Source organism: Triturus cristatus, chromosome 4_2 (genome assembly GCF_964204655.1).
Source record: "Triturus cristatus chromosome 4_2, aTriCri1.1, whole genome shotgun sequence".
Taxonomy (NCBI): Eukaryota; Metazoa; Chordata; class Amphibia; order Caudata; family Salamandridae; genus Triturus; species Triturus cristatus.
In genome coordinates this window covers 818,838,618-818,859,259 of record NC_140586.1, presented here as the reverse complement: position 1 = coordinate 818,859,259, position 20,642 = coordinate 818,838,618, and the positions used below count along the sequence as shown (strand labels likewise).

The 20,642-nt window shown below is 45.2% G+C and overlaps 1 protein-coding gene across 1 annotated transcript in view; it reads right to left on the bottom strand.

Moving 5' to 3' along the window:
• Positions 1-2,921: 2,921 nt before the first annotated feature.
• The window catches only part of B4GALT2 (beta-1,4-galactosyltransferase 2), an 897,966-nt gene continuing 880,245 nt past the window's right edge, over positions 2,922-20,642 (bottom strand). Inside the window, exon 7 of the mRNA XM_085602769.1 lies at positions 2,922-6,893. Coding sequence (XP_085458895.1) covers positions 6,743-6,893 — 151 coding nt within the window. The 3' untranslated portion in view covers positions 2,922-6,742. The remainder of the gene's footprint in view (positions 6,894-20,642) is intronic.

Below are 20,642 nucleotides of genomic sequence, written 5' to 3'. Positions count from 1 at the left end.
GCTGAACTTTAATTGTTCACTTCCAGATGGCCAGAAGTAAGCTAGTCTAAGATCATCTAGACCACGGGTACTCATAGTACGTCCCACGGGCCGCCAGCGGCCCTGCAAGCCTTCCTTGGCGGCCCGCGGACCTTGCAGACATCATACCTGTGTTTTTTTGGATCGCAGGTTGCAGCAGCGCAGAACTATGGGGGCCGGGCGATTCTTTTAAAGCATATTCACTTGTTAATGAGGCTTTGTTGTATTTCAACTCTTCTTAGCGCCCCTGCATCTCCACTCTGATTGAGTGGAGATGCAGGGGCGCTAAGAAGAGGTGAAATACAACAAAGCCTCATTAACAAGTGAATGGTCTTTAAAAGACCTGTGAAGTACTCGGGTGCGTCGGCTCCCGTCTCAGCGCGGGGTGAGGTGACAGCGGTTGACAGGACAGCAGGGTGAGGTGACGGAGGGCAGCAGGGAGTGAGAGCAGCGGGTGAGGTGACAGCGGGAGGAAGACAGAGTGCAACAGAGGGAGGAAGACAGAAGGGGGAGACAGAGAGGGAGGGAGAAAGAGAGGGAGGGAGACAGAGGGGGAGAGAGAGGGAGATAGAGAGGGAGGGAGACAGAGAGAGGGAAGGAGGGAGAGGGAGGGAGACAGAGAGAGGGAGGGAGACAGAGAGAGAGAGGGAGACAAACAGAGTGAGTGAGACAGAGGGAGCGAGGGAGACAGAGGGAGACAGACTGAGAGAGGGAGGAGACAGACGGAGAGAGGGAGGAGACAGGGAGAGAGGGAGGGAGACAGAGAGAGAGGAAGGGAGACAGAGAGAGATAGATAGATAGAGAGAGATGTGTGTAAGCCGGGGCTGGTGGCTGCAGGGGCCTGTGTTCAACCTCATTGTCATAGTTTTTTTTTTGCTCTAGCCCCGCCCCCTTCCCCACTGCCCCTGCCCCCAGCCACAAACCACACTGTAAATTTGGCCCCCGAGAGAAAGTTTGTGAGTACCCATGATCTAGACACTACTTTGGATCTCTGGAGCACCAAACTGGACTTCAAAAGCCTTTGGGCCTATTTATGAGTGGCCTGTGAAATTGCAACCCCTCTGCAAACGACTAGTTCTGCATAGATCACAATTATAAGGGGTGCGTTGTTTATCACATCTGATAATAACCAAGTGTGATAAGGTTTGCACTCCCCATATATTTTGATAGACCAAGCCAGCTAAAATTCAACAGATGAAAAATGCAGGACATATATAATTGTGTGTGATAAGCATTATAGTTTGCATGATGTGTCTCATGAGATGTGGTTGCACCTGAGAAATTCCAAACCCAGAGGTGTCAGATTGTATTGGCGTGATAAATTCCATATAGGCCTGCAGAGCACCTGTGAACAGGCCATGAAATGTGACACCAGCAGTAATTTTGCACGGAGTAACCAGTAATCTACAGAGGAATCAACCAGAATGCATCAAAGATACATCAGGCAGCAGCAGATGCAGACCATGTGGGGTATTAAGGGTCACATGCATCTAGCCTGCATTTTGCGTTTCCCAAATAGCGAATTTTACCAATTCGCTATTTGGGAATCGCAAAATACTATGCACGTAGAAATCGCAAAAAAAAATTGCGATTTCTTGGCATTACCTAATAGCGATTCAGTAAATAGAGAATTGCAATTAGGTAATGTAACTCCATTCATTCCTATGGGTCTAAAGGCTTATAGGAATGAAAGGTATTGCAGTCGCTAATTGCGATTACCAAATTGGTAATCGCAAATAGCAAATGCAAAGCCAAGGCTACCCGGGGACCTAAGGCCCTCCTGAAGCACACCAAGAAAAATGCAAGTGTGCACATGCAAAGCACACAAATGCTTGTGTGCGCTACATGACACTTTGAAAAATGCATTTTTGTGCATTTTTCAAAGTATGCACATATTACCATCAACTTGAAGTTGATGGTAATTAGCATTTCCTAAATGGACAGTGTGCATTTAGGAACGGCTTCTTGCATCTGCATTAGGGAATCGCAAATTGCGATTCCCTTTTTGCATTCGCAATTCGGGGAATCGCAAAAATTTGCAATTACCTAAATTGCGAATTGCCCAAAAGTTACATACATCACAAAAGGCTATTTTGCGATCGCAAACGGCCGCTTTTTGCGAATCGTGCTGTTTGCGATCACAAAATGGCTTGATGCATGTGCCCCATAGCTCCTGAGAGGGGACACGCGGTTTAAGGGAAGAAAAGAGTGACCTGGTCCCCAGGACGTCACTTCCCAATCCCTTCCATCCCATAAGGCAGCATTCTCTACTCCCTTCTTCTCAAATATAATGACGTCCACCTTGATTCAGTCTACGTGTTTGACCTGCAGTGGAGATCTTGCACCAGCCGTTTTTGCCTTGAATCAGGCATGCTTTCCATGTTTTAGGGACACTCCTTATTCACTGCTTTTATGGATAAATGTTTGACTAACCCTTGACATGTGGATGGTAGTGCCTTCACTATGAAGGTATATTACAAGAAATATGAGATTCAAAGCAGGTAAAAATAAGCTAATGGGTGTAGGTAAGCAAATCGTACATGTGTTAGTTCCAGTTCATGGCAAACAGAGTGTGAACAGAAGAAAACAAATTATCATTGAACAAGTAAAAATGTCCAGGAATTTTTCTCTTGCTCAATAACTTCTATCATTATTTAAAAGGGTGTTAAGATATTTGGGGCCTCATGTAGGAAGCCAAATACCGGTCGGTAACGGCCGATTTTCGGTAATAATACCGTTACCGACCGGTATTTTGGCCATTGGTATGTAGGGGGACATATTTTGCTTTCGGAATTTACCGAATCGGTAAAATTACCGATTCGGTAATAATACCGAATCGGTAATGTTACCGAATCGGTAACTTTTCCGAATCGGTAATTTTACCGATTCGGTAAATTCCGAAAGCAAAATCGAGATGTAGGGGGAGTGTGTGTGTGTGTTTATGAGTCGGTATTTACCACCAACTTATAGTTGGTGGTAAATAATGAATGTATGTGTAAATGCATTTTTACGCGCGTAGCTGTGTGCAATGTGGCATACATACATGCCCTTAGGGCATGTATGTGTGCCACATGTGCACACATGGCCGAAACAGGGGTGCAACAGGGTGTCAATGTGACACCCTGCCACCCTTGTATGTGTTCCCCCCATTACCGAATCGGTATTTACCGATTCGGTAATGAGGCATACCTTCCCATCAATGGGAAGGTATGCCTCATTACCGAATCGGTAAATACCGATTCGGTAATCACCGACTAGTAACGAATCGGTAAAAATTACCGACTCATTACCTACATACGAGTTACCACTTCTTAAATACCGAGTCGGTACGGCTCGGTATTTAAGAAGTGGTAACTGGTACGCTACCTACATGAGGCCCTTGATAGCCAATTTAATCTTAAAATACAAAATAAACCTTTTTATAAAGAATGAGGAGAAGAAATGTTGTTCTCATTGTGGTGCCCAACTTTGATGCAAATGCCATAAAACAAACAGGATGGGCGTGTCAGCATCTCTCAGAAGAAAGGTACTAACACCTATTCATGACACGAAGAATTAGATGGTGACAGAGTCCTAAATGAAACATATGTGCCTACTGTTTAGTGACCATAAGAAATTGAAACACATTCTCACAATGGTATAAACCAAATACTTTTCAACCATGGTTTGAAGAAGTTGGTTGACACCCAAACATCTCATTAGACACCAATAATACAAACGAACAGACTAGGAGACACAGTAGGTACATTACAGAAACACTGCTTTTTCAAGATGGCTGCCACGTTTTTTTCGCACCTTACATTTGCCTTTTTATTCCAGTCAATCCACATCACTGGTTCTGTGATGATGAAGTGTGTTCTCTGTCGTGTAGGCACAGATGCATTCTTACGGTGAAAATAAATAATTGCTGCCTCTCACTGTACAGCACTTGACTGACTTATTAAAAGAATTTGTGAATATAGGGAATACGAGAACAAAACATTCAGAGGAAGTTAAGTATCAGATAATCCAGCAATTGATAGCCAAGGGAGCATCTTAAATCAATCTGCCAGCACCAATGTAGAAGAAATGACATCCCTAGCCTGTTTTGTGCTAAAATCAAATCAATACTATAAAATACATATAGTGGGTCTCTTCCAGCATATTCAAACAAAGAAATAAAAAAATATAGAAAGAGAAAAAGTTCTTTGAACTGGACATGCAGATAAAGTCTCAACAAAATGAAAAATAGGGACTCCGTAACAAGGAGGCCCATACGTTCTCTGTTTTGCACTTAGGATGCAACGCTCTCCAGGAGTCGGTACCTTTCACTGACAAAAATACTAAAAGGCATCAGAGCAATAAACTGTGTACATAGATATATACAATTATATATAAAAACAAAAATTCTCCAACAAATTGACCCAACAAGTCAGTCTTCCCCCTTTTCTTCTGAATTTTGAGAACACATTTGGCAGATGTTACTGACAACATCAGATATTCATGGTCATGGTTTCAATCTCGAACCCATCTTCTGCGCTGCCACGGAATAAAATGTAGGTCCATGAAAATAAAAATGTCTCCTGAAGGCCTCCACAGAAACCCCAAGAGGGGATATATCAAAATCTCAAGACCTTGATTTCATCCGTATCCCCCAGTCAGTTTCTTCTTTTTCATCTGCCCACTTGCGGTGACGTACAAGATGGCCGCTCATGATTCGCTGATTTGCTGTATCAGTCCATAAAGGCATAGTTTCTAATGTCAGCTGCTGGGGCTAGTAAAGCTCTGAGGTCTTTTTGTAACGTGTGCAAAGTCTGGGATCACATGCGTAGACGTTTCTGTGGTAAAGGGCTTTCTCCTACTGTTGCTGGAGACAGAGAATGTCTGTATGTGATTTGCACAATCCCCCCGTTGAGTGGAAGAAGCAATATTAGAACTTCATCAATGCGCAGAGATAAATCCAGGCACATCCTGGGGATCTTATAAAAGAAATTCCTGTGAGCAAAGTAGATGGTGTCTCAACTTTAAAGTGAACAGGAGGACCATTGCCTAAACTCCGATTATCCTTTTCCTCTCCGTGCGCAATTACCCCTTCCGTCCCCTCTTTCTATGGTCAGACTGGTTGTGTCCTGAGCCCCGCCCCAGAGGACATGCAGCAGTCTGGTGGCAGGTCATCCCTAGGAGACTTTAGCTGATTGAGTAGCAGTGGCAAGATCCACCCTTGTTACTCTCTTTCCCTGGCACCCGGGGAACGCATGAGATTATTCCACTGCTCATGGCATGTGGTCTGTCTTTGAGTAGCAGCTTTGGAAGACCCACCAGATGGTGTGTGAGAGGGAGCTATTGAGGCACAGGTAAAGCGAGAGACCAGTTTTTAAAAGAGCTCCCGGTCTACTTTTAATGCCCCCTTGCCAGAGGACCCTTGTCGAACAGTGTGAATGGAGACAAGCCCCATCGACGCATTCTTAAACTCTTTAGAGAAACATTCAAAACCCTGATCGAACGAGCTCTGCATTTTTTGCAGAGTTGCTTCTACTTGGATTTTAACATTATATGACACAGTGAAGAGATGGGGCCGTGCGCAATCAAATCTTTTAAATGCTCGAAGACTTTACAAACTTACCTCTTCCAGTTACAAATTGGGTTCCTACCTTGGCAGCGCCACGCCCCTTGGATAAGTGCGTGCTTTATAAAATCTAGTCAAACCAAATCCAATGTTGGGCACAGATCTCGAAGAAGCCTTCATGGATTTACCATCCACTGAGGGCTCCCTCCTGACGACCACTGCAGGCCAGATTCTCGCCTCTGAGACCTTATACTTTTCCTATTCCTTTGCTTTGTTGGTCTATAACTGGGAGTAAAATCAAATGCTCATCTTGAAAATATTAAAATTGTATCACTACCTGCTCAGCACATACAAATCAGGGCACATCGTAAGGCTGGTGACATCAGAACACAAGATTAATCCGAATTGGACATCAAGTGTCAAATGTGCTCTGGTAACAATGGCCGCCCTTTTGAGGAACCACTAAGGTTCTGTTAAAACACCACCCAAAGACAGGAGTTACTGCAAACTAGGGTAGAAAGTCAGTCTCTTTTTGAGCAAGGACAGATGCGCCCAATCCAATAACAATACTCCAAGATCATGGTTTGTCTTCAGCTACATAAAAATCAAAGCAAAAAAACATTGAATCGAGGAATTCACCATTCTTTTGCTCAGTGCTTTGCGGTGCAGTTTGATTAATATTTTCAAACAAAAATGCCTGGCTCACATGACACCATCACAATGGAATTATAGAAAATTCTTTCAGGTTTAAAAAACTAACCAATTGACCCTCACATGAGTTTTGATAACTTTTTTGCAAGGACACAACTCGGAGAAGGGTATCAACAGGCCTCTGCCTTCACCACCAACACACAGGGAGAGGTAGTGTCTTTCATATATGATAGTGTCTGGGCTGGTGGGATTGGGATGTGGGCTGTGACCCTGGCTCTTAAGTGGAGGGAAGACCGATTGAGCAGAAAGTGGTAATACCCCCCCCCCCACCCACTGCTCGTTCATTGTACTCTGAATGTGCGGGGACACTTGGTGGCCTCAAGGTTGCGTTCAATATAGGAGACTGTGGCCTCATCGCGTAGGTTAATGATGGTAATACGGGCACCCGGATGAAAAAGTGGGAGAGCTGGATCTCTGCTGCATTGATGAAGGTCTTTTAGAAAGAAAAACGAGGGGCAACAGCCAGGGCTATCCTCTCGCTGGCCGGGGAGGTGGTTTGCCAATATCCACTGTGATGTTCGTGTACATAGGGCTCTTTGCAAAATGAACCACACGATATTTCAGGGAGTTGATTCCGTCCCGTCGCATGGTCATCTTGGTGTTCTGAATTTTTGTAAACCTGAAAAAGAACAAAAAAATATATATTTTACATATATTCTTTGGTCTCCACATAACTTTCAAACTTAAAATATAGCCTCATAGCCACAGCAGAAGTGAGTCACAACCAATCCCAATCAGACATTAGAAAAACGTCAACGTAGACGAGTTTGACGTCAAGTAGAATGCCACCAAAACGAACCCCCCAGGACCAGCAGATCCCGCAGCAGTGCGGGGTACCCTTTTCTGGAACTCCTACACTGATCGTGACCGGCCAGCCACAGTCAAACCCAGGAAACCAATTCTGGCCGTCAGATCTACCAAATTAGGGCTAAATTTACAAAGAAAGCACACTATGCAGTGAAGCGAGTTAAGGTGCTGCACAGAGTTGCGCGATCAGGAGAGGGTAGACCAGTACAGATCTACTAAGATGTGGCGCTATTCTGCTCTCTACCTGCTCTTGCGTGCTTTGGCTGCCATGCGCCAATGCAGACACATTTGTGTCATAGAGCAAAGGTGTCTGTGTTGTGGTAAGTATCATGTTTGAGCTGAAAGGGGTACCTTCGTGTACAATAACTATACTTTAAGGCCTTACCCTCTTTATACATGTACTGTAGAATGCAACACACATGCAAAAAGGGAAAACGAGAGATATGAAAAATTTCTCCTCGTTGCACCTACCTCAATGAGGCGCAGGGTTTTGGCACAAATCCCTGTCTACAATTCTTTGTAGATGGGTGTGCGTCAAAACCCCTTGGTGTTTGCTTGGGAATGGACCCCCCAGGGATCGGCCCACTGACGCAACGTAATGCAATGCCGCGCACTGCGTAGCATTGCAATGCTTTAGGCTACAATCTAACACAAATCTTGATTTGAGTAGGTTTGTAAACCCCTCAGTGGGCTTCGCATCAGGTTTGCTTTAACAAGTTACACAAACATGATGCATAGTCTTAGTAAATCTGGGCCTGAGTGTTCACAGGGAGCAGGAGCTGTGAATTATCACCATTGATGAGCCTATGATCTGTGATCTTTGCGCCCTGGCGGGGGAGTATGCAACGGTTGCAGCATGTTTTGTTCATTCATGATATTTTTGACTTGCGTGCATACATGATATAGGACTATGGGATAACCTTAATAACTGTTGCCATTGCCTGTATTCAGCAATGTTTTTTGAAAGCGTGCCATGGAATTGCGCCGGGAAACAGCCATTGCAACGCAGCTGTTTCCCTGCATGCCATTACAACGCATGCGTCGTTACAAAGTGTAGACTTTACTATGCATTTTTTTACTAAGTATATGCTTTTACCACGCATGCCTTTCCAACGAATTTTGTTGTAAATGTATGTATGGTAAAAGCATATGTGTTGTATAAAAATATAGGCGCAATCGTAGAAACGCTGTGTTGGTAGGTGATCTACGTTGTTAGAGGAAACAGTGAGACTCTTTGGCTTCCTCACAACGATGTGCACCGCCCCCCTCAAATGAGCTGCCTGCACTGCACAAACCACGAGGAGAGAGTTAAGGGGGATTGGGCCTGGGGGGGCGAATATTTTAGGGGCAAGGGTAGTTAGTGTTTCAGGGTTTAGGCTTGGGGAAAGGGATAGGGGTCACGCAGGGGTAGTGTTTTAGGGTAGGGGAAAGGGCTGGGGGCCAGTTGGTGGTCACGCAGGGGGTAGTGGTTTAGGGTAGGAAAGGGCTGGTTGAGGTCACGCAGGGGTAGGTAGGGTTTAGGACAGAGGAAGGGCTGGGGACCAGAGGGGGTTGCGTTGGAATAGAGTTTTAGGGTAGGGGAAGGGTATTTTTTTTTTTTAGAAGGGTTGGGGGCCGGGTGTGGGGTGCGCCAGGTACCGAGATTAGGCTTTAATGTAGGGGCCACAGAAACCTTTACTATGCATATGCTTTTATCAAACATGCTACGGAGGTGTAAAAGACATTTTTCAAAAAGTACGTAAAATCATTCACTTTTGGTAGCTCAGTGGACGGACAATTTATTCCAGGGGCCACTATGGCCTCGATTACGAGCGTCTTGATAATGAAAGAACCCTGTGCATACACCGGTTTGATCAGGGGTCGCAATTACAAGTGGTTCACAATTTTCCCTAGGCAAAAAATTGCTGAAATACCAGGTGAAAATACTTGGAAAATACCGGGTCATGCAGACTCTGTCCACAAACAATCAAAAACCACGTTATCCCTATTTAAAATCAGAGCACCTGCCATATATGCTTTTTGTCACTGACCTGGGGTATCAGATTTTAGCAGGAGCAATAACTATCGCCTACTTCTCCAGGGGCACCTTCTACTGGAGACCTATGTCCGGTTAGCCAAGGATCCTGCATATGAACTCTAAACACTTACTCTATTAAGAGTGCTCTCACCATCACTGACCTAAGGAGAGGCTGAGGGGATTTGATGATTTGAATTTCTAGCAGAGACACAGAAAGTCAAGTACAGACTTGTGTTGGTCCTTGGTAATATGCTAGGTCTTTATAGCCTGTTTAAATTGCTAACAATCTCCTGTGCTGCTGTTTTACTTATTTTCACCTGCAATTTGTTATGGACCAGGGTAGTGTTATATAAAGACCTTTACAATATATAACTGTGGTTTACTTTGACTTCGGAGAACAAACTTATATAGATTACTCTGCAGTCACTGTAAGGCCTGAGGCAGTCTCCATACTAGCCCATCCTCATCGGCCACGCCCACTGATCTTTTCCAAACTTAGAATACCACTGGCATAAGTCATTGAATCAAGAGGACACATTCCACTGCAAGTCGCAAGGAGGCAGCGATGAAGCCATCAAGAGTGTCACAATGGCCCCCTGCACATCATGCATTAGTGAAGTCCACAACAAAACAAAATTGATCTTTGTGTTTTTCGAGAAGTTGTCTAACCCAGATGCCTCGAGGAACAACCTCTGTGTCCCACAAGACACGGAGGACCTTCTGGAAGACTTCTAGTCAAAAAAAACATCCACGCCTCCATCCTTCAAATGTTTAGGACCATAACACTCCTGTCTCAGGCCCCAAATTCCGATTCAATTCCCCTTCACCACAATCAGACCTTTGCCAAACACAGAGGTCCTGAAAAAGAACTCAAAAAACAACGTACCGGTAGAACCATGACCAGATGCATGCACTAAACAAACCCACTCCTCACCCACTATCGACATCAAGCATGATAGCAGCATCCCTTCGAAGAGGACCAAATCCGATTCTCTGAAACATGTCATCACAGCCCCCTCCCAAAAAGAACATCAGTAGAGATTAGGAATCCGGCAACCAACTACCCGCCAATACGTATGATCCAGTCAGAGAAGCCTCTTGTGAGACATGAATCTGGCTTATCCACCACCGACAAGAGGCCCTCCTCTCCCTGGACGCAGACGAGGACCTGGCCACAGCACTTCTTGACCTACCTGCAGCCTAGGATGCAGCTGATCATGGAATTCGACTAAAGAAAAGTTATAAGTTTGTGCAGACATCACTGGGCCAGGCCTGGCATGGATTCAATCCTTCACCTACCGTTCTGTTCCAGTAATGAGGCTGGCAGATTAAACAGATACAATGAGGCAGAACGGGAGCACTGGCAGTCGACAAGCGCCAAACCACCAGAGGTGTCATGGCCAGTAAACATCTCTGTGTTCCGTTATCTGCAGTTCTCATATTTGCAGCACTCGGAACCAAAGGGTTGTACAGTGGAGCTGTACAAACTAGGACAGTGTGGATGCTTATGTCACTTCACATGCCATGAAAAATTCAATAGTGCTAAACACACAAAAGGTGATGGGAAGAATGCTTGCAAACAGTCTATTCCTCTGGCAATTGCTCTAAGTCGCATTCCAATCCACCGTTTTTCACCTACTGTGCCACTCTAGAAAAGACCCATCTTTGACAAATCAGTACTGGCCCTGTTCTTTATGGGATGATATGATACTAGAATTCCTACTTGAGCTGTATTGCTTCAATAATGGCTCACAGTGCCCTATGTCTCGACCAACAGCTACTCCAAGAGGTTGCAAGACGGTAAAACGCTGGTAAATGCATTGCATGCCTTTGCCTCTAATTTTTTAGCGTGCATGTTTTTACCGCGATTATGCATTTACATTGCATGCCTATACCACGCATTGTTTTTATATTTAAAAACAATGTATTTGTGGGGGGAGACCCCCCACACCACCCAACTTACCTTAAATGCGTGGTATTGGCATGCGATATAAATGCATAATCGCGGTAAAAAATGTACGCTAAAAAATTAGAGGCAAAGTCATGCGATGCATTTACCTTGTTGTAAAGGCTGTTTGCCCTCCAAGGACAACAACATAAAATTTAATTTATAAGTTTTATTTCATTTGTTGATTATTTTTATCTTATCTCATTTTTCAACATCATTAGGTCTCGGCTCTCAGATGGCGCGCATGCGATTTCTCCAACTGAGACATGGTGTATGTACATCAGGGGCTTCTGCCCGCCGACAGGCTTGCCATTGGCTGCAACAGTCGTCGCTCCATTTTGCGCTCTCAGCATTTGGCAAGGCATGCATAAAGTCATGCCTCTTCCGGCCCTGCCCAAGAGACCGCCCCAAACACTGTTGAACATACGCAGCGGTCACTGTGGACTTTGTTTCGGGACTACTTTTTGAAAAATCTCCAGCCGTAATGCAAAAGGCAGAAAGCGCGATCCCCCAGTTGGCGTCGGGCGAGGGAACAAAGAGGCCATCAGGGGTGCGGGGGAGGACAATATACCTTTCCCCGACCCCCCACCGGCCGGAAATGACGTGCAGGGGGACCCCCACCGGGGTCTCTGAAAACACTAGACTGCCCAGTGTGCCATCTTGTGGCACTAAAGGGGCTGCCTTCTTATGAGGGTCCCCTGCGGGGACAGTCGGTCAGCCCGCACTTCCTCCCAGAAGGAGTGCAAGCCTGTTTCTAACCCATCAAGTCCCTTCATCAGATGCATAAGAACTGGTAACACGCACTCTCTCCCGCTGTGATCCCACGGGTCGCCCTCCCGCTGCACAGACTTCATGCAAAAATTCCTGTCGCTTCTGCCCTAGACTAATTAAACTATCTCGCAGGAGCGATGCTGCCTGGTGCTCAGGCCAGCCGAGGTCAGAGGGCTTGAGAACCGCAGCCAGCTCCCTTCTGCACCCTCTAGTTTCCTTTCAAAAGCCGCATAGGAGGCATCGCAGCCCATAGGTCACGCTTCCTGTTGCAGAAACAGGCTGGGCTCCCAAGGGTTAGGTCTAAAGTGCAACCCTTCGATGAGTGCACACTGAAGCATCCCCGCCAACCTGAAAACAGATTAGGTAATCCCTCGTAGGCAGCTTCTTATAGTGCCAACAGACTGCCCTTCTTTCAAGGCAGACAACTTCCTCTTGCTCCAGTCAGCCTGGCCATGAGTGTTCTTGTCTTAACGGACAATCTGGTACCAGTATTAGAGCACATAACTCTCACACACTTCTCATACATGCATCATTACAAACAACAACAATTAACTCTGATAAGAACATCCGGAAAGTTATGTGAAATGGTGCGCTTCGCAGCCTCGCCAGGAGGATTAAGCACTACATACATTTTACAGTGCCTTGGACGCCATCACTCTCTCCAACCTTCTCGCCGTCCCATGTGATGGTCTCAGGTAAAACACCCGAAAGACTCCTCAGCCTTCCATTAATGAATGCATTGGTAGTTCTGCAGGTCCGACTCCCGGGCACCTGTCGAGCTTCACAGGTATATTATTTTCACCCACCTTGTTTCTTTTCCACTCCTGCTGCACGGTCAGAATCCTAAAATTGTGAGTGTTCTGTTTCCTTGGAAGGATGCTGTAAAGCACTTTATCTTAAATAACAAAGGTCCTTGGCATAGGAGGAAATAGTGTAAATATTTCAACATAGACTACAGTGAGCGCTATGGATGGTTGTCCAATGTCCAGCCGGACAGAGGAATATTTATTTAATCGAGGTAAACAATGATGGACGGAATACAGAGCACAACAGGGGTAGCAAACGGCACAATCCTGTACCGAGCGTAAAGGTAAAAGACTAGAGAGTATAGACACAAGGAAAACAGGCAAGGAGAGTGGTTGGAACAAGAGCAAAAGGAGGCTTACAATTACATGGCAGTACTACGTAAGCTCATACCAACAAACAACACACTAGTTTTTACACAGTGGTTAACTTGTGCTGTTTGATACAAAGGTCGACGTTTCGATCCCTAGCTCTCAATATTACGGGATCATCATCAGGACTATAGTATGTACTGTTGCCTGATAGGAAGTGTCAAGGAGCCTGACAAGCAACTCGATGGGTGCCTGGAGCTCGTGGAAGGTACGTGAAGGTCACGCAGGGGAATCTTAGGCGTGGTCCGAAAGGAGTCGGACTAGGAGCTGAGGATGATGAACTCGTTACGGAGGTTTCAGCGGGCAATGTGCAGTACTGGTGCTTGAGGGTGCGCAAGAGGCCGGAACAGGATGTTCACGGGTCCTGGGATCGTGAATACGAGCAGCCCAGAGGGCTGTCAAAGGGCGCGGGACCGGAGCTCTCGAGGAGTCGCTGGGGACCGGAGGGAGCAAGAATCTGCTGTTTCCGTAGGGCGTAATAGCACTTTATCGCGACGTGTTCCGGATTCTTATACGAGGAACAATAAATAAACACGCAAAGAAGGTTGAAAGAGATAGGATCGGAAGATCAGCTGGGAAATGTCTCAAACTGACAGCGCTGGTGAAACTTTTATTCGTGGAATTCACAGAATTTCAGGGGCGAAATACGGAAATGGTGGCTAATTTAGGAACAGTGAGGGCGGGCGCGAGCACGAGCACAGGAAGAAGCACGCATTGGATACAGACGGCTTAATAATAAGTGCTTAACACAGTAAAACGGCAGGGGGCGCGCATGAGCTATGATACATGGAAAGACGTCTTTGCACGCCCCACAGTCACAATAGGAGAGAGGACGCCCTGTAAAGCGCTGCGCTGCTTTCCGAAGCCTGTTTTGTGTCTTCTAAGCACACCCTGCATAAAGAAACAAGCGCTACGACGTAGCCAAAATTCGTCACGCAAAGCTACAGGAACCAACAAAAGAAACGCATGCACAAGTATACTATCCACATTTACACTAGGAAACAAGTTAATGTCACCACACACTTGAGAATTCCTGGCTTCATGGTAATTTCTCTTTACAAATTGTCTTGGGTCAATACACTACAGTCAGGACCCAAAAAACCTTTCGGCAAAGATGCCAGGAGGGGTCCCAGGCCTCCTCCAGGACCTGGCTCTTCCTATACGCCAAGCTGCGCAAGAGTGACGAAATGCACACCACTTTCTGTCCAGTTTTTTTAATGATTCCAAAAATTAATCGTTTTGCGTGGGCTGCACGCAAAACGATTAATTTTTGTAATCATTAAAAAAACTAGACAGAAAGTGGTGTGCATTTCGTCACTCTTGCGTAGCTTGTTTGCATTGGCCTTTTAAGACACGTTCTACCCATGGAACTTTGAAAAACTAATAAAATTCACATGTGAGACGCTTAGACACCTCACTAAAAGATCTGGACTTTTTGAAGAATTGTACGGATGTCCGTGAGCTACACCTCACAAATTACGAACGTCGCAAATATATACACCTTTCGTAACAAATGTGTTATTTTCATATTTCAACGTGCCTAAATGTCATATTTAACGTGTGTTTGACATCTTAGGGTGGGCGGGGCAATATGTAGAAGAGTTTTCTTCAAAAGAAGCATGGTTTAGCATACATATACAAAGCATCAAGGTATGGGGAAGTTGTAGTAGGGCATTCTGGGATTAGTAGTGAGGAAGGTTTATGAAGGAAGGGGACTGGTGGAATTGAGAGGGTGGCGAGACGGCGAATGTAGTGAAAAGGGCGATAGGTGGAAAGGAAGAGGTTTGCACATTGGAGAAAGGAAGGAAGGAAACGTGGCTGGAAGGTTATCAAAAGCAGGTATGGAGAAAGTATGTTGTTGAAGGGTTGAGTCACAGGATGGAGAATTGTATTTAGTTTTTAAGATGGAACCATGTAATTAGAGGGAAAACGTTAAGTACGGGCGAGTAGCAACACAGGGCATAAAACATGGAGGCACATTGTATTGAGGGCTATTACTCAGGTTGTATTTCACGGTTTAACGCTGTTGTTTTTGAAAATTTGTAGTGAATCCCTGATGAAGGGCGAAGAAAATGCCCGAAATGCATTAGAAATACTACTGAGGATGTTTTTAAATGTATACGTCGTGTTGCAAAAAGAAAAGGCTTGAATAGGCAATCTGCAACAATTGAAGTGTTTGTAATACATGGACGGTCTCACATGTGATTGTTTAACCAAGTTTTGAATCGTTCATATCATTGAAGTTACTTGACAATAAACAGTGTTGAAAATTGAAAAATGAAGAAACCTTTTTTCAAAGGACTTAGCAGTGCGTCCGTTAAGGGGCAAGACGTTGCTCCAACTAGGAATGATCTTCCTGTATGTCACCAGGTAGCCCTGTATACACGTTTGTCTGGCCATGTGTGAATGGAGGACAGCTTGGCCTCAGTGAGGGTGTTTGGCTACAATGATTGCCGCGAAGAAGGTACAACTTTACCACATTCACTATAAAAGGAAAAGCATTTCCTAACTCTTTTACTCTGGTCTCTGTCCTTTCCAAACTTTGAACTCTGATTCTGCAGCCCCCCAAACTGCTGTTGGGTGGGGGGGCACTGGTTATGTCAGACTAGACTACGAGCAAGAAAGGTTGCAGAGAACTTCCAGGCCATAGGATATATATATCAGTGAGCTACACTTACAAAAGGCATGCGGGAAAGCTCAGGTGGACGCCCTACATATTTCTGCAACAGAAGTGGCCTCAATTCTTTAATCCGTGACCAGTGCTGCCTTAGCTCAGTAGGACTGAGAGAGGTAACTGAATGCCTCTTAGGTGCTCTTCAGCCAGTAACTCCCAGAAGATGCCCTTCAACCGGGAGAGGGGGCACCCTGGCTAACACACCACCTGCGACAGAGCTGAAATTAAACATAGTTCTGGGCAGGCCAATTACATCCTCTTTACCAAGGCACAATGCTTACAGGCAAAATGCCTTAAACATGGTCTGGTGCTTACCTCATCTCATCACAAAAAGGATGCAAACCCAAATCCAGTGAACCTTCGTATGAAGGCACTCTTTGATTGTGAGGGCAACCTACTAGCATAGCTGTCGCTGAAGCATGTGATTGCCTGATAGTTGAGACAGACGTTTTATCATAGAAGAAGCGGATTTGAAGGCAACACTTGTGCACAGTGGACAACAGAACAGCCGGACAATACTATCTGGCTTCTAAGTATATCTATCCAGATAAAATTTATATTTTTGCCTAGTGGATTATAATAGTGCCTTTGACAAGGTGAGCAGGGATCTCTTGGGGTTGATGCTATCAAAACGGGGGATCGAAAGTAGCCGTCGCTCATTAATTCAGAGCTAGCATCAAGTAACTTGGGCAACGGTAGACCTGGACAAAGGTGGAGCCAGCGCAAAGCAAACAGTGACTAACAATGGTCTAAAGCAAGGCTGAGCGCTGTCTTCTACCTTATTCAATCATGCTGAGCAGATCTGCCAGCCGTAGACCATGGCGGAGACAGCAGAAGGCACACAGTGACTAACAATGATCTGATGCAAGGCTGAGCACTGTCTCCTACCTTATGCAATCTATGCTGAGCAGATCTGCCAGCCGTAGACCATGGTGGAGACAGCACAAGGCACACAGTGACTAACAGTGGTCGAAAGCAAGGCTGAGCACTGTCTCCTACCTTATTCAATCTATGCTGAGCAGATCTGCCAGACCTAAACAACGGCAGAGCCAGCACAAAGCAAACAGTGACTAACAATGGTCTAAAGCAAGGCTGAGCGCCGTCTCCTACCTTATTCAATCTATGCTGAGCAGATCTGCCAGACCTAAACAACGGCAAGGCCAGCACAAGGCACACAGTGACTAACAGTGGTCGAAAGCAAGGCTGAGCACTGTCTTCTACCTTATTCAGTCTATGCTGAGCAGATCTGCCAGCCGTAGACCATGGCGGAGCCAGCACAAGGCACACAGTGACTAACAGTGATCGAAAGCAAGGCTGAACTTATTCAATCTATGATGAGCAGATCCGCCGGTCCCTTGAAATGGGGAGAATGTTCTCCAGAAGATCTTGGCAACACATTAGCTTTTTCTATTAATGTCGGCAGACAATTTTATCCTTATAGGCCAAACACTATTTTTTAAAGACGAATTAACAGTTGGCGCACTAAACACCACAATCCATCTAGTGATTATTATTAATAAAGATAAAATTCTAAAATTTGGTTAAAAAAAAGTGCAAGTCCTGTGGTCCTTAAAAGCTAAACCATCGGTACACTTATTCGTGGATGGTCTAATATGTCTAATCTACACTGGGGTCCTACCCTTACAATGTTTTCTCAAAGGATGCAAAGTAAGGTATCGGGCATGAAATTACTAAACATTTAGGGATCACTCAATTACATGAGACGTGCAAGCATTTGACTAAAAACCAGACCCACTCTGTTGTACACTGCAACTGCTGGCATGGCAGTGAGGAGGAGAACTTTAGGTGCAGTGACTGCATTTGAGCAAATCAACCCCTCAGTTAGGCATGGGCAGAATCTTAACTATGCCAGAGTAATCAGAGTAATTTTGGCAATTCTCTTTCTACTCTTTACATGGAATTACTGATAATAAAGCAATTGCTTTAGAGTTCCTGATATTCGTGTTCCGCTGCATTTAGTGCTTTTTCCAAGCACAAAATACAACCTTGAGTCCATTTTAGATGCAATGGTGAATTTTGCACTAAGAAAATAGCGCTAAATGCTGGGAGTAAGTTGGGGAGAAATCCTGCCTCAAGAGCAGATTTAGTGAGCGGGCAGCTGCTTGCACTCACTATCCGTGTTCTGTTGCATCTAGTGCTCGTTCTCAGCGCAAAATGTATCCCTGCATCCATTTTGGAACCAAGAGGGCATTTTTGCACTAAGAAATAGCACTAAACGCAGGATTACTCTTCTCACGCAATTCTGTATAATCCTGCTGAATCCTTCGATAACTCCATGTGAGTTACGCCCCCCTCCACCTCTGCTGTGACTTCAATGAGGCTAGAGCGGCTGTTGATTTATTGTCAACAAAAGAAGTGAGCCTATGGTGGCTCGGAGCGAGGGCTGAGCCATAGCATATTGCAGACATATTTTGGGCCGAGATAAAGCATACTTCTTCTCCCTACAAGGGCAGAGCATTAGCGCTTATTTTGAAGTTGCAGGAATTATTTAAAAATACGTTTCTATCCAAGCAAACCTTTAATAAAAAAGAAATTGAATTAGTGATTGTCAACTTGAGCTTCGAAACTGATGAACTCGCTAAATCGGGCACCAGCAGGGCCGTACACTGAACCGAAAAGACCCCTGGCAAACATGCTCCAACCAGCCGCGCTCTACTGTTCGGGAAACCGTATATCAGGTTTTAAGACACTGTTTTGTTAAAGCTTGACCAAACACAGAAAAGTCCACTGGAAGCAGCTGAGCAGCAAATTATACAATATCTTTATGTTTAAGTACTAAAAGCCTAGATTTTGAGGCTGTTAAAATAATGCATTGTGTTAAAGAACTACCTACGAGGAGACACATATGCACTACATTAAAGCTAAGACATGGATGGAAAGGAGAACCGTTCAGGGATATGACGCCCGGCTTGCTCTGGAGGTGGAATGTGGGATCACTGTGGACCAAAGTGACGCATACACTCCACTTTCACTGGGAAGATAGCTGGACAAACATTTGTTTATAGCCGATCACACGTCTTATGAACGATAAAATGTGCACTTTTTCAACTCCCAGCTCAAATGCATCCCTAAGATCCAGCCATCCCCTCTCAGAGAGTAGCGCCGGCTTGCAGGAGAATGTGGAATGTTCGACCTGGGGTCCTAGTTCTTGGACAGGACATTTGATGGCAACTGGAGTTGGCTAGCAGAGTGTAAGGATGTTCGAGACAGTACTGCACCATAAAGGTTGCTTGGAACGCAACAACTGGTGTGGATTTGAACGATCTGACTTTTCAGAAAGCTGCTCCGCCGGCTGCTGCCTGGCTGGCCACCAGAGCAAGAACATATGGTCACCTAATGCTGTTCCTATCATCTCAAGTGGGTCTGTCTAGCAGCTAGAAGCTTTCGTAAAGTAGCCTTCATCACCTAGAAAGTGCTACATACTGGAGCTCTTGACTAGTTTGCTTTGCAACTGGCTCTCTCGAGCAGCCGCCTGTATTGGTGGTGTTCAGACTCACTTAAACTCCTGCCTTCGAGCAAGAGGATCTGAGGCACTCCCTTCGGTGACAGCAGCCGTCCACAAGCAGGATCAGGAGACGCGAGCGTATTCAAGATACACCTGCCCCACCAATATGCAGCCGAACCTCCCCCAAGCCACCCTTCAAGGGTCCCCCTTACAATTAATAATAAACATTCCAGAACAGGAACAAGGTTCTCCATTCATTGCAACTACACATAAGACAATCCATCTCCGAAAGCACAACAAAGGCCAAGATTTCAATCCCACCAGCCCCAGGACAATCACATCTCATGGATCTGTCACAAAGGCAGTAAAAACCGTATTATTCCAAAGACATTCCTCCCTGTAAAGGGTCCTCTGGGATGATCTTTTTGAATCTGACACCAGAACCATTTTCTCTAATTAGTTTCCCTGCACTTCCGTTGATATTCTTATTTCGTTTATCTCCACCAGGATTGTCTCTCGCAGTGGTCACTGTGGTGTTATCTGCAGTACCTCATCAAAGCTGTTTCTCTGTATCTACAATATTATTTTTTTCCATTTCCTCGCTTGTATTACGCAAATTGATACTTCGTAAAGTGCTCTCTTCTTTTTAGGTCTGGTTTGCACTACATAAAACTGCAAGTAAATCAACAAATAATTAGAGTGCACCCCTTGCTGCAGACTAGGTTTAATTTCCTTGATGTTGACCTCCACTCTGGGGAAAAGATAGATAAGAGACCAGCAGAACGGGACTCCATTTAGGGGGCGCTCCCCCTCCCCCCCAACAGCAACAGATACTGGCTTCCTAATATCACAGGACAACAGATACACTGGGGCACCCAATGGAAATATGGTTTTGCGTTATCTCTGGGATGATGATTTTGCGGTTGATGAAAGCAGGGATAACTAACATGATGAGGTCAACATATATTTATTTTCAAAGTGATGTGATTGAAACCAAAAATATATATGGGTTGGCCTAACACCCATGAAGACTATGCATGCTTTCACAAAAGCCAAGGCATTCCATGCTTTCACAGGATCCAAGGCATTCCATGCTTTCACAGGATCCAAGACATTCCATGCTTTCACAGGATCCAAGGCATTCCATGCTTTCACAAAAGCCAAGGCATTCCATGCTTTCACAGGATCCAAGGCATTCCATGCTTTCACAGGATCCAAGACATTCCATGCTTTCACAGGATTCAAGGCATTCCATGCTTTCACAGGATCCAAGGCATTCCATGCTTTCACAGGATCCAAGGCATTCCATGCTTTCACAGGATCCAAGGCATCCCATGCTTTCACAGGATCCAAGGCATTCCATGCTTTCACAGGATCCAAGGCATCCCATGCTTTCACAGGATCCAAGGCATCCCATGCTTTCACAGGATCCAAGGCATTCCATGCTTTCACATGATCCAAGACATCCCATGCTTTCACAGGAATGAATGCTTTCACAGGATCCAAGGCA